This window comes from Engystomops pustulosus, chromosome 6 (genome assembly GCF_040894005.1).
Source record: "Engystomops pustulosus chromosome 6, aEngPut4.maternal, whole genome shotgun sequence".
Taxonomy (NCBI): domain Eukaryota; kingdom Metazoa; phylum Chordata; class Amphibia; order Anura; family Leptodactylidae; genus Engystomops; species Engystomops pustulosus.
In genome coordinates, this window is record NC_092416.1 from 127,375,482 (window position 1) to 127,389,424 (window position 13,943).

At 43.2% G+C, this 13,943-nt stretch overlaps 1 protein-coding gene across 1 annotated transcript in view; it reads left to right on the forward strand.

Moving 5' to 3' along the window:
- The window catches only part of LAMA5 (laminin subunit alpha 5), a 102,121-nt gene that overhangs the window by 37,035 nt on the left and 51,143 nt on the right, over window positions 1-13,943 (forward strand). The window contains exons 3-5 of the mRNA XM_072110965.1: window positions 12,087-12,204; window positions 13,456-13,574; window positions 13,659-13,829. Of these exons, the coding sequence (XP_071967066.1) occupies window positions 12,087-12,204; window positions 13,456-13,574; window positions 13,659-13,829 (408 nt within the window). The remainder of the gene's footprint in view (window positions 1-12,086; window positions 12,205-13,455; window positions 13,575-13,658; window positions 13,830-13,943) is intronic.

The following is a 13,943-nucleotide window of genomic DNA, read 5'->3' on the forward strand; positions in this document are numbered from 1 at the left end:
CACACCCACATAGTGGGGAGAAGGACCCCAATGTGCTCAATGTTTGCCAGGGCAGTAGAGACACATTTTGGCAGAAGGGACACTACAGGGAGAGGAAGAGATCCTGATGTTCATCTTGATTGCTGGGGAGCATACATGGAGGCATGTTGCTACTAAACTGCATGGCAAGGGCATATACTCCATAATGCATGTGTGATTCAATATTATTAGCACCATGATAAAAAAAAACTGGATGTGACAGCAAGGAACTGCAGGATTTTCCACCTATAGATGGATGCAAATTAGGAACAAAAATAATCCCTGCAGACATTGCGGAAGACGGCAGTTCATTTGAGAAAGCAAGAAGTCCTATTAGACTGACAAGATGTGGGATTGTAGATAACAAAGGAGGCAAAGAAAGTGTGAAGACGGCAGCCTAAGGGAGAACACAACTGTCCTGGATTCGGCGGGACAATCCTGATTCTCAGTTGCTGTCCTGCAGTCTTGGGTGGTTGGGAGAATGTCCTAGGGTGTCCCTCCTTATCCCAGCCTGGCCATCTGTTTAGCAGAGATGTGTGGAGGTCACTGCTCTCCTGACAGACCCTGCCCCCTCCTACGAGGAAGCAGGACTGCTGCAGGGAATGATGAAAAATAGGATGTTATTTTTTTAACATCCTGGGATGCCTGCAATTTGTTGAAAAATAAGGTTAAAAAAATTGTAAATGGGTTCAATGGAGCCCCACTGCCTCGTGTTGTCTTTTAATTTATGCATTCTGCTAGTCCTTGTCCCTACCCTACTATGATAGCATTTCCTTTGCTAGAAAGATCCTAGCACTGCACACATGCACGGTTTTTCAGGGAGCCAGCTCTCTGCCTGGAGTAGGGCCGAGGGACACGGCAGTCGGACAAGCACAAGCAGAGTGAATAAATTAAAAGACAGCACAGTGCAGAGGGGCTCCATTGACTCCCCAGAGTCCCTCAGGCGGCTCATTTACATATTTTTAAAAACTTTTTTTTCTACAAATTGTAGGCATACAAAAACACAGGACAGGACTGCACTTGATCAAATGCACGTGCATGAACGTTTGAGGGGACTTTTAAGGCACACGTTAAATAAATTCCTTGATACAATATTTCAATGTATAATAAAAATAGTTTCTTTATGATCTTGAACCTATGTTGTCACCACCCCACCATTCACCCTTAAAGATATGTCCTGTACAAGAGCCAGGTCCTGAGAATATATTTGGCCTTTGAATGGGATAAACAGATTAGGATATAAGATAATGAAATGGCCCGCTGCCCAGGCCACATTGCAAAAACATGGACTTTTACACTTCCCTCTACAGTTGTGAAAGTGGATAAGATCTTTACAGAGTCTTACAAAGGCAAGATTTTCTTAATTACGCTTCCTACAACATAGAACTTGACTTTTAGGTTTTGGAGACCCCACTTCACTTACCAAAACTAGAGAAAACTCTATGTCAGGTGTCAATATGGCCACAGCTTCATCTCAATCTCATCTCATTTAGCCGCTTTCTCTGGTTGCCATTCTAACCAGTACAGTAAACAGTCAGTAACTTTAACCCCTCATATACATTTGGTATCCCCGTGATCATACCAACCCAAAGAATGAAGTAGACATGTTATTTGGGGCGCACTGTGAAAGCCCACAAGAATTCGGTGTGTTTTTTCACCATTTTCATTGCATTTGGATTTTTTCCCAATTCCCAGTACATGGCATGAAATATTTAATACCCTCACTATGAAGTGCAATATGTTAAGCAGAAAACAAGCCCTCACACAGCTCTTTACATGGAAAAATAAGTTATAAGTTATGGATCTTTGTGGGGAGTAAAAAATAGGAAGGGGTTAAGGACACCAAGGTTTTCACGGCCCCCTGCATGACCCGACTGACAGGGCCGCAAATTGTAGAACAGGTCTTATTTCTGCCCCTTGTTTTCTGCTGGAGTCCTGTGCTTGAGGCCTAGCACACTAGACACTACATACTCTTAAAGTGGTCTACGAGCTTTTAATCGATACAACTACAAAGAAATGCAGAAGTTATTGGTCTCCCCTGTGGCTCGACTTTGACGAGGCAGTGGTGTTCCCTATTGGATTCCTTGTAAACTACCTTGTTGAAGTGTTTATCGACCCTGCGCAGCCTTCTCTTTGCACATTACCGGCAAGCGTTTCTTCAAGGATTTCAATAGTGCGGGTGCACCGAGAATAGGAATAATGTGAACATTTATCATGTACTGTATCAACACTTTCCATGTGATGGAGCCATCTGCATGCTGGCGATCTGCAGGGTGTGTTGCCCAGCCCCGGGGAGCAAAACAGTGAGGCAGTGTCACAGAAGAGACGAGCAGCAGCAACAAGTGCGCAACAGACTGGAGAAAGGGCACGGGAAAGGGGGGCTATGGGAACAAGTGTGAGACAAAGAGAAGCGAGAAGGGGGGCAGAGTACTGGCACCAATAACTGCATGAAGTGGGCACAGTGAGAGGGAGGACAGAGCAGGAGAAGATAAGAAGCTTGACTAGAATTCTTACGCTAGCCACCTGGGCATAACATTTATAGGATTATTTATAGAGTACAAGAAACTTTGAACTCAGGGCCACCCTAAGGGATATAAAAGTAACGTCAGTAAAGTCCTTGAGTCAGAGCGTACTGTAAAATTGCGTGGGATTTGCTGAGATTTTTAGGTGAAAAGCAAGTAACCCTATAGGGAAAATAATCTGCAACAAATCCAAAGGACTTCCTAATGTAATAAAGTTATATACTTGGTGTTTTGGTGTTACACATGCAGGCAGTAACACGTAAGAGAAGTACTTACCTGCTAGGAGGCACAACGCTATGAAGATCATTGAGAAGAATGATTGTTGTAGCAACCATAAAATGTCAGAAGCTTATTCATGCCCCAATGTGGGCGCTGGCACATTGAATTTTTTATGAAGAACTCTGCATTTCTGCCTTCTATAGAAATTTTGCACCAAAAAGAAACGCCAACATGCATTATTGGCAATAAAACATCCTGGTGTATGTGGATCACATTCCAACTTGTTCCTTCAATTTGAAAAGTTCTGCAACTCTTTATTTGGCCACAATGGCCAACCTGTTCCATGTGGTGGATTACCCAGACTTAACCTTATACATTATGGTGATTTTTATATCCAGTATTAAAGTTACAGTCAGGGTTCCCCCTGAACCCAATTCTGAAGGTTCGGTTAGGGTCCGAGGTGGGGTCAGCTTTCTATCCTGACTGTAAGTTTAACTATGGATATCTCTGTGTCTGAGGCACCTAGAAACACAATCCTTATGCAATATTAAAGGAGAGATTTATGGACAAAAGGGACTCATATAACTAAAGTAACATTGCATCAGTACAATTCTTTATTTTTGCTCATACAAACAGAGGTGCAGAGGATTAATAGTTGGATACCCTGAAGGTCGTTAACAGGCTTTTCCAAGGCAATCACTTCCTTCAAGCCAGCCTTAGACTTTGTTTTGATTACGAGACTTTGCTTACTGTCAATGAGTATAACATTTTTGTTAATGTCCAGATGCTGAATTCCTACAGATAAACATGTGCATTTTGCTGGCCACAAGCAACGGCCTGTCTCACCCCACCATTGTCCATAGGATATGTTTGCTCCTCATACTTAGGCAGGAAAAGGACCTGTATGAATGAAATAAAATTGTTTCTCTGCTTCAATGTTCTCCTGCACATCCAAGGATGAATCAAAGTAGAAAACAGTACCTGTGGGCTCTCAGTCCAGGTTTCGGGGTAAAGGTAATATGTAGTGTTGTAGTCCTTCCCCCTAGAGAGGAACGCTAAGAACTCGTGTTACCTCCCTTCCTCAGATATGCCTATTCCCTACAGAACAATACTCTGACTAGGATCACCCCCTGCAGTTACCTAGATTGCCTCTCACTTCACTTCCACAACTCACCAAGTTACATAGTTACATTGTTTGTACAGTCGAAAAGTTCAACCAAGGAAAGGATGGGATTGGATGAGGAAGAGATTTAGGGAAACAATTCTATATTATAACATAACTGTCAATGTTATTTAGGTGTAAATAGGCATCTAGACCCTTTTTGAAGCTCTCTATTGAGGCACCTGGGGCAGGCTATTCCACAGATTCACAGTTCTCATTGTAAAAAAGCCCTGTCGCCTTTGGTGATTAAACCTTGTTTTCTCCAGATGGAGACAGTGCCCCCTTGTCGTATCATTTAACCTGGAACAACTTTCCACCATACCCTCTATGCCCCTTATGATTTTTGTGGCTCTTCGTTGAACCCTCTCCAGCTCCAGGGCATCCTATTTATGGACCTGAGTCTGGAACTGGACAACATAATCCAGGTGAAGCTGAAATACTGATTTCAATGTCTTTAGAAGCAGCTGATTGACATTTCAAGCTGTTATTTAATCTGTGATCTACTAGTACCCCCAGGTCCTTCTCAAGAAGAGACTCTTCCAGATTTACTCCCCCAAGGACATATGTTGCATGTGGAATATTGGCCCCCAGATGCATAACCATACATTTATCCACATCAAACCTCATTTGCCAAGTGGATGACCAAAGTCACCCTGCAGCTTATAAACATCCTCCATAGACTACATAGACATTACACTACACAGTTTGGTGTCACCGGCATAAATAGACACAGTGCTATTAATTCCTACCTCTATATCATTAAAGGACATCTACCTCTAGGATGAAGGATTGTAAACCAAGCACACTGACATACTGGTGTGTGCCCCCTCGGGCAGGATCTGCTCTTAGTTTAGCATTGTATGCCCTGGGTTTTACAAAAAAAGGGCTTTTAAAATTATGCAAACTAGCCTTATGGGCTCTGTGCTCTGTAGGTGTTAATGGAAACTGGAGCCCCTTGGGCTCATTTGAATAATTTTAAAGCTCTTTTTTTCTTAAAAACAAGATCAGATCTTGCCAGAGGGGAATCACACCAACAATGTAAGCGTGCTTAGTTTACAATCCTTCATCCTATTGGTAGATTTCCTTTAATGAGTAAGTTATCTCTGTATAGGGAATAAAATCACAACATGTGTTGCGCTATGTTGTTATTTTGTTCCTAGTACCATTGTGTGGGGATCAGGCATATCCAAGGAACGGAGGTACCACAAGTTCTCAGCTTTCCTCTTCAGGGGGAAGAAAGGCTGCAACACTTCATATTACCTCTACTCTAATACCTGGACTGAAAGTCCACAGATACTGTTTTTTATTTTGATTCATCCTTTGAGGTGCAGGAGAACATTGAAGCAGAGAAACAATATTATTTCATTCATTTTGGACTTTTTTATAGTATTTTGTCGACTTATTGTGCTTTCTCCAGTGCCGTTGCTCTGGATTGGTGTTTTGGGAGGTTCTTTTGGAGTTGCCTTTTTAACTATTTATTAAGGAATAGGACTCGCCCTATCTTTTGCGGTGCAGGCAGTCTGCACGTTCACGGTGGGGCTATGCATGATGCCTAGGGGTGCATGAAATCTGGGCAGAGTGTGGCAGCCAGATGAGCCTCCACACTGCAGCTCTGCCAATCTTTATGTCTATTATTGTGATGTCATGACAGGCACAGCGTTTTTGGCTGCTGTGTACAGAGCATTTTAATCAGTGGGTAACAGATTAATCTCTTGGACTGTGCAATGCCAGGAGAAATATCTTCCAACAAGTAGTTGGGCATTCTGAGGTCATTAAGACCAGAAGTTTCCTCAATTACTTTTCCCAGGTTGCACCTTACACCATTTTGAAGTCTGCATTACAAAATGCAATCTAATACAACTAATAAATGAATTCAAATTTACCTGGGCTGCAAACACATGCAGGAATAGGACCAGGGAAGGTGAGTAAATGTTTTTTTGCCATGGCGGACAGAGTGGCTGTTGGGGGAAGGGGGTGACAGTGTGGCTCCTAGGGGAGGGGTTGATACTGTGGCTACTGGGGAGGGGTGACAGTGTGGCTATTGGGAGGGGTGACAGAGTGGCTATTGGGAGGGGTGACAGTGTGACTATCAGGGGAGGATGAGGACTGGGTGGACAGTGTGGATACTGGGGTCGGGGGACATTCTGGTTATTAGGGGTATAATGTGGCTACTGGGGAGGGGAGACCCGTGTGGCTATTGGAGGGGGGAGAGTAGTGTGGCTTCTGGGGTGGGGGGTGGGACAGTGTGTCTACAGGGGAGTGGGATGGACAGTGTGGCTACTGGTGGGAAGCAGTGTGGCGCCGGACTTGAGTTTACTGAGAAGGGGCTTACTAAGGCTCTGCCGCCCAGGGGCCTACTTAAACCTGGAGCTGTCCCTGAATAGGACCACATAGCAACCAATCAATGAGCCCCTCTCTTTTTACATTGTTTTCTGTTCTTATTCACTTATATGGAAAATTCCGAAAAGCCTGAGCTCTCACTCTGTTCCACAGTATTGTGGGTGGAATGGATTACAGCTTTATTCCATGTGAACAGTGGGAAATAATATGAGCTCAGTATCTGTTATTTATAGGACAAAGTGTGACTGTGGCCAATGGGGGCAGCAGATGATGTCCAAAAATACTCAGATATTACAACTTTTTTAAGATTTAATGGCCATGTTGCAGTCTAGATCTCACATGAAGAAAGCTTTATTAAGGGGAGACAATTCAGAATGGCTGCAGAATTTCAATTTCCGTCCAGATAAATCCTGCACCTGTACATCTGCGCTTAAAATGTCATTAAAAGCTTTGATGAAAATTTTACTGCACCCACCTAACCAAATTAAGACTAGTGCAAATTACAAATGTGTATAGTGCAGGGGGCGCCAGATTCAGGATTTCTGGTGCACGTTCTTCAAAAATTTGGTGCCCTCTTCTCTGCACCGACAGAGTGCACCATCTTTTTGTTGGATGCACCTTTAACATAGGCCGTGTGTCACATTTCAGTTGGATTTTGCATGTTAAATGTGTAGAAATTTGTGTCGCATGATGACTAGTACAGCCACGTAATGGTCGTGTGCAACAAAAATGTGTTTTGGACACTTGCGACAGAAATGTGTCATATATGTTGTGAATACATATGCAAGCGGTGAGTGTCAAGCAGAAAACTGGCACAAATGCTGTGTGTTTTACCTAGGCGAGAAGCCAGGTGAATCACACATCCGGGTAGAGAAGGTGGCAGCGGGGGATGTTTGGCTGAGTGGGTATGCCGCAAATCCATGCAGGAATAGGACCTGCTCCATCTTTTGTGGCACAGTATGGTGAGACATAGGGGCACATTTACTTACCCGGTCCTGTCATGATACCCGATCCGGACGGTCCGTCGAACATGAAGTCCGGCGCAATTCACCAACATCGTGCGATCCTGCATCTGTCGCTTCCCCGCTGAGGTCCGCAGGAGTTCACCTTCTTCTTCCCTGTGCATGTGAGTGCATGTCTTGTGTCAAAATTTGCGCTGTGAAATCCCGCGCATTGTCCGAATCCGTTGGATCGTCCGACGGATCGCCTCCGATTTGTGTCGCGTGAAAGCTGGTGCCGATGCGGGAAAAATCCGATCGCGTGCGCCAAAAACCCTGTTAAATGCGGCGCAACACGGAAATTGCCAGAAAACCCGATGAAAATGGGGTTTGTGGACCCTTAGTAAATGAGCCCCATAGTGTTATAGACTCCTGTGGGGGCCGTGACCGTGTGGCAATTTGTTTGGCCAGATGACGGCCCATTATAAGGATATGTGCATGGGGACTTACACATTATAAAATAGGATGTTCAGCTTAGATACATGAGCTCTGCAGCATTGTACATGTTAGGCTTAGGTACATTTCTAATTTAGTAGCACAATATCTCCAATAGATGGCTGGGATACACCTGCACAGCACCATGCTATCCCTAGAAATCATTCTATAATATTGGCCACTTTGACATGTTGTGATGTAACAAGGATTTTGGCTTCCATCAGACACTTGTGGTGGAGGTGAGTCAGTCAGGTATGATTCTCGTTCTAGTCCCGTATCAGAGTTCACATTCCAGCCTGGACATCAATGCCAGAAATATATTAATGATTTGCAGAAGGTATCACACTTAGTCCTGGCACCTTATGTAATGGATTACAGTTTATTATATATGCATGGAAAGTTGGGTGACATCTAAGCAGGTGGATATACACCGCTCTCTCTGACCTGAATGAAACATCTAGAGCAGTGATGGCGAACCTTTTTGAGACCGAGTGCCCAAACTACAACCAAGCCCACTTATTTAAATAGAAAGTGCCATCGTGGCAAATTAAGCAGTAACATGTTACTACCTGTTTTGTCACGGTTTTCAATTGTCCTAAAGGACACCAATGTAGTTGAAAAAAAGAGGAGAAATTCAGATTATCATTGTACCTTCCTTCCATGGTACCCTGAAGAGAAAGAATTGCGGTGCCCATAGCAGGAGCTCCAATAATAACGCAGCCTTGTCTGTCCCACCTTGCTAATCCTGTAGTCCTGGGCAGCAACTATGTGTAGCTTTAAAATAGCCCTGATCACAGCACATCCTGTATGGCCAGGGACTGCAGGAGGAAGCTTTAAGTCCTGTCTGGAAACTCTGTGCAGGGGTGATGGCTTGGGTGCCCACAGAGATTGCTCCGAGTGCCACCTCTGGCACACGTGCCATAGGTTCGCCACCACTGATCTAGGGGACATTTGTTATTGACTTTCCAACAGTTTTTTGGCAGATTTTTTTTCCCTCTTGCTGCACCTTGTGCTCCATGTTTATAAAGTGTTTGTGCCATAATATTGCTATGGCTATTTTATTTTTGGTTGCTCAATTTGGACGCAGCTTGGTAATCCCAACGCTTTTCTTGCGCTTCTAGGTTCCCAGCACTTTTTTGACACACAAATAGATGAGCTAAACGCTGGTCTACCAAGTTCTATTTCATCTTCATGAATGTGGAGACAGTTCAGAATCCTTTTGGTCGTGCGCCAATTAATTAACCCCTTGCAAGAAAACGCACGCTTATCTAACATCCCAGTATCATTATTTGTGCGCCAAAAACATGGACACTGTGCCACAATGGTTGTACCCCCCCCCCCCCCAGCCTTGAAGTCATACATTAACTAATAATGTTCGATATTACACTATGCTGGAACTTCTGCTTCCTTCACTATATTTCTTATCAGGGGGTCAACTGATCTTCTAATCCCAGGAGCAAATTTCCTCAGGATGCTCCTTGTCTGGATGAATTCTCCTTTTATGGCTTCTTACATGGAGACATAACATGGCTCTCTACGATGACAGTCTAGAAATAGAACGGGGTTATTTTCCAGGCTCCCCCATTTTAACTCCCTTGTGCCCTGGCGAGGAATGTGCACGGATACTGTAAATGTAGACCTGAGGGATATCCAAATAATTATGTTTCTATGTACAAAAATATCCAAATTATTGTAGAAAATTCCCCTTTTCATTATCTTGTGGTATTTAAATTCAGTTGAACATGCGGTCAATGGAATAGGATATGGTCATACATAGTAACCAGATATTTACCTTTATATGGAGCCAGACAATCTGGACCACAAGAGATCACTTGATACACCCCCCAGTAAGAGACCTGGATCCACTACTTCTATGTCTTGCCCATAATTGTCAGTTTAGCGGTATTTCAGTATATTATTAAGTGCCACTACTGCTATTAAATTACCCTAGTTCAGTGATGGCGAACCTTTTAGAGACTGAGTGCCCAAGCTACAACCAAAATCCACTTATTTACTGTGAAGTGCCAACGTGGCATTTTAAGCAGTAACGTATTGCTACCTGTTCTTCCACATCTTTCAATCGTATCAACCACCTGAGGCCACCAACACAGTTGGAAGAAGGGCAAATTCAGACTCTCATTATAGCTTCTCTCCAGGGTCTCTCTGTAGAGGAAGAATTGAAGGTCCAGCAGTAGGATCTCCAAAGATAATGCAGCCCTGTCCACACCTTCTCACTTTTCCTGCAGTTTCAAACAGCCAATGAAGTGTCGCTTTAAAATAGCTCTGAGAGCAGCTTCCCTTAAGTTGCCTGGGACTGCAGGAAGATTTGGAGGATTTGTTCCATTCTGGTGAACTTTGTCCTGGGGTGACAACCTGAGTCCCCACAGAAATGGCTCTGAGTGCCACCTCTGGCACCCGTGCCATAGGTTCGCCACCACTGCCCTAGTTCTTTTTTAATCATACGGTAGCGCTGTTGTTGTGTCCCTTTAAGAATAATATAACCTGTAGCATTTCTCCTCTCTTGGTGATCCCTTGATTCATGGTCATCCTTTCCTTAGCTGTATCCCTCTACCTGCGCAGTCCAGTGGACATCTCCCAAGGCTGTTTTGTATTGTCAGGTTGATAAATGGGATAGTGGAAAGTTGGCTTATGTGTGTGTACAGATAACTCATCCACTGTGAATGTATTTAATTACCGTAGCGATGATGGAAGCACAGACCACGCATTACAAGGGATTGTATATAGACCAAAGCTTACAATAGGCAAAAATAAACTCTATCGCTCTCTAAGAGCACAGTGTGTACTAGTTCTGCCAGGAGACTGGGTATTATAATCACCATTATTATCATGGGGGATTCAACTTTTTTTTATTAACCATTTAGAATTGATCTAATATTTTTGGATTTACCCAGAGCCAGCTCCAGTTTTAAGTTGGACCCTTGACAACAGAGCCTCAGTGACCCCTTTGCAGTGAACTTAAGTGGCGATATTAAAAATGCAGAAACTAAAGACATATGGGACTGCTCCAGTAGTCCTGTATAAGGAAAGAAGAGGTCAAGCTGCAGCAGGCCAATGTAAAGTATGGGACTATGGGGTACAGCAGTCCTTTGTAATTTATACACTGGGTGCTGCGCCATATACAAGGAACTATTATTATTATTGCTGCAACCCATGGGCCCATGCTGTATGCACAAATGCTGCTTCAAGCTCACTTATCTTTCATTACACAGGATTTAGGTTGACTTGCAGTCTATATAGCGGGGATTGAAGCAAAGATAGGAACACCTGCAGCGCTGCTTCTCTGTCACAAGCAATTTTACTTAAAGATGCGGGTACAAATGCTAATTTAAGAAGAGTGACTAGCCAAAAGCAGCAGGTTTCATGGCCAACAATTTTTTTCTCCACCGGTTGCATGCCCGCCCCCCTCCCCCCCGGTTCACCCCCCTACAGCAGCTGATGGCCCCAGCCCTGAATTTACAGAAAAATTTGAACTTTATATATCCTGGGACCCAATGCAATTTTTTTTTTTACCTGGGCCCTCTACCATTCATGTGCCCTGGTGTCTTATGTGGAAGGGGCTTTGAGGCCCTGGGGTCTGGATGTAGTTGCTACCTCTGCACATTGGATTGTTACACCACTGAGTCTCGATTGCAAACCTCATTTAAATCTAGTGTTCAGCTAAATGAACAGTGCTTATTCAGATGATAGAACCCCTTTAAGTAATAGAAGTCTGGGTTCACACGAGAATAGTTTCTTACAATTTCTGACCCCCCTTTTTAAACAAAAAGTAAAGCAGCAGATCCTTTGACTGATCCCATTCTTTTTTTACTGGATGCAAATTGGTTCCTAAATGCTTCCATTCAGTCAAGAAAACGTATTGAGCATCTGATATTTTATGCTTCAGTTATCAAATCACTTGGGAAAAGCTGATGAAAAGAAACGTGGGTAAATACTAGTGTGAACCCATGAGCCCTTGGGCATTCAACCATATTGGCCCCCTCCATCCATTAGTATGGCATGGCTAAACATGTATGTTATTTCAGAGGGGCAGCGAGGAGATAAGCAACTGCCATAAAACTTCTGGGTATTCTTATCTGGAACAGCTAAAAAAAAAAATCAATGCTGTGATAGTTAATGGTAACCCATTATGGGACATCTCCAGGACCGCAACAAGAAATGCTGACACCTTTTATGGCTAGGACACACAGGCCCTTATTTTCTCTGTGGGTGCATTAAAAAAAAATGAATCATGTTAGCATCATTTTAATATGTTTGATTTGTACCCGGTATGGATTAGTGGCATTGGAGAAATTAGAATGAATACCACTAAAATAATGTTAACGTTTTCATGGCAACCAGACTTACAGATATATGATCTCTTCCATCCCTCAGGTGTTTCATGTGGCTTATGTTTGGATCAAATTCGCAAACTCTCCACGGCCTGATCTATGGGTATTGGAACGGTCTACAGATTTTGGTGCCACTTATCAACCCTGGCAGTATTTTGCATGTAAGTTATTTTTAATTTTAATAATTTTGTGAACGGTTCATTAGCTTGTATCATGAATTGTTCGACAAGTATAAAGCCTGATCATTGGTCACCAGCCCATACATACTTTACTTCTCATCCTGAACCATCTGTATCTCACTCTGTGTCTTCATCTCCTACTCCCCGGTTATATTTAGCTCTGAGAACGCAGTGTGGAGACTGCTAATTGGAATAAGATGAGGATCTTTACTGAGCATCATTTCTTGCCAGGAATGTAAATTTCTAAACACAAATCCCTAGGGTCAGTGGCCCATATCTCCTGACCCTTTATCTCCTGCCATTGAGTGGTTTTATGTTTTATATATAACTTCAGAACTGTCAGAAGGGGTAAAATGTCTCCTTATGGAGACTGCCTTTGCAGGTGTAAGTCTTCCCCATGCCTGCTCCATTAGGAATTCTGGGAAACTACCGTATATCTGGCAAGTTTTTCTTGAATCGAAAATTTTACACCTAGCGCCACCTTTTGGAAGGTAGACTCCTATAAGTCTATCCCCTGTGTCAATAAGCCTGTTTAACAGTGCAGATCACAGAACTGGTTTGGTTAGGTGGCCTAGTCATGGGTTAGGAAGAGTAACATGTGCTCTTAAAAGTCATACATTGACTTATAGGGAGTTTGTCTTTCAAAAGTTGGTGCTAAAGGCACAGTAGTACTTTGTACTATGCACAAAAACATAATTGACTATCCTTCCCCAAAATACAGAGATTGCATGTCTGTGAAAAACTGCGATAAAACTGTGAAGGCAGTCTCCTCGAACAGACATTTTACTATTCATGACCCATGTCTATGGCCTCCTACCTAACCATACTAGGCTTCTCTGCACTGATGAGGTGTATTTATTGTTTTATGCCTCTGTGGAACAATATAATCACTTTAGCAGATGGTGGACACAGTCTTCGATATTGTTCCTGCACCTATGATGGATCCTCCTGCCTCCTTGTCATATCCACTGAGAGCTATTACACGCTGTTCTTTCTGGTCATCAGTGGCCATTTAAGCAAATCTTCTGTCTCCTTCACTGTGACTGCCAGATGCAGCGAAACACAGAGGCATGTGTTTTTTTGGCAGCTCCCTTGGATTCTCCTTGGACCTGGGTGTCAGCTATTTGTAGTATTGTGTCTTAGTTTGCCCTTTGGCAACAGTAGCCAATTGTATCTACCAACCACTGTAAATGAAGATGGAATAGGTATTATTAATAATGTTATATTTCTTAGCTTCCAAGAGAGACTGCATTGAGCGCTTTGGAGCGCAGACTCTACATCGGATCACCAGGGATGATGATGTCATATGTGCCACAGAGTATTCCCGCATTGTACCACTGGAGAATGGAGAGGTGAGTACCTTACTAACCTCATCTTCAGTCTTTCACTTTAACATTCTGCTTTCCTTCATGGACTTATTATTTCTACTGTTCCAGATTGTCGTTCCCCTGGTCACCAAGCGCCCAGGAGCCTTGAATTTTTCCTATTCCCCTCTGCTGCGGAACTTCACCAAAGCAACAAACATTCGTTTAAGGTTCCTAAGAACAAATACCCTTCTTGGACATCTCATGGGAAAAGCACAGGGGGATCCCACTGTAACTAGAAGGGTAAGTAACTAGAAAGACACTCAAGTTTGGAGAAATGTGCAATAGGATGGAATTTGCTTTACATTGCTTTGTAGTCAATATAAAGCTACAAGTCATCATAAAGGGGGGCTCTTC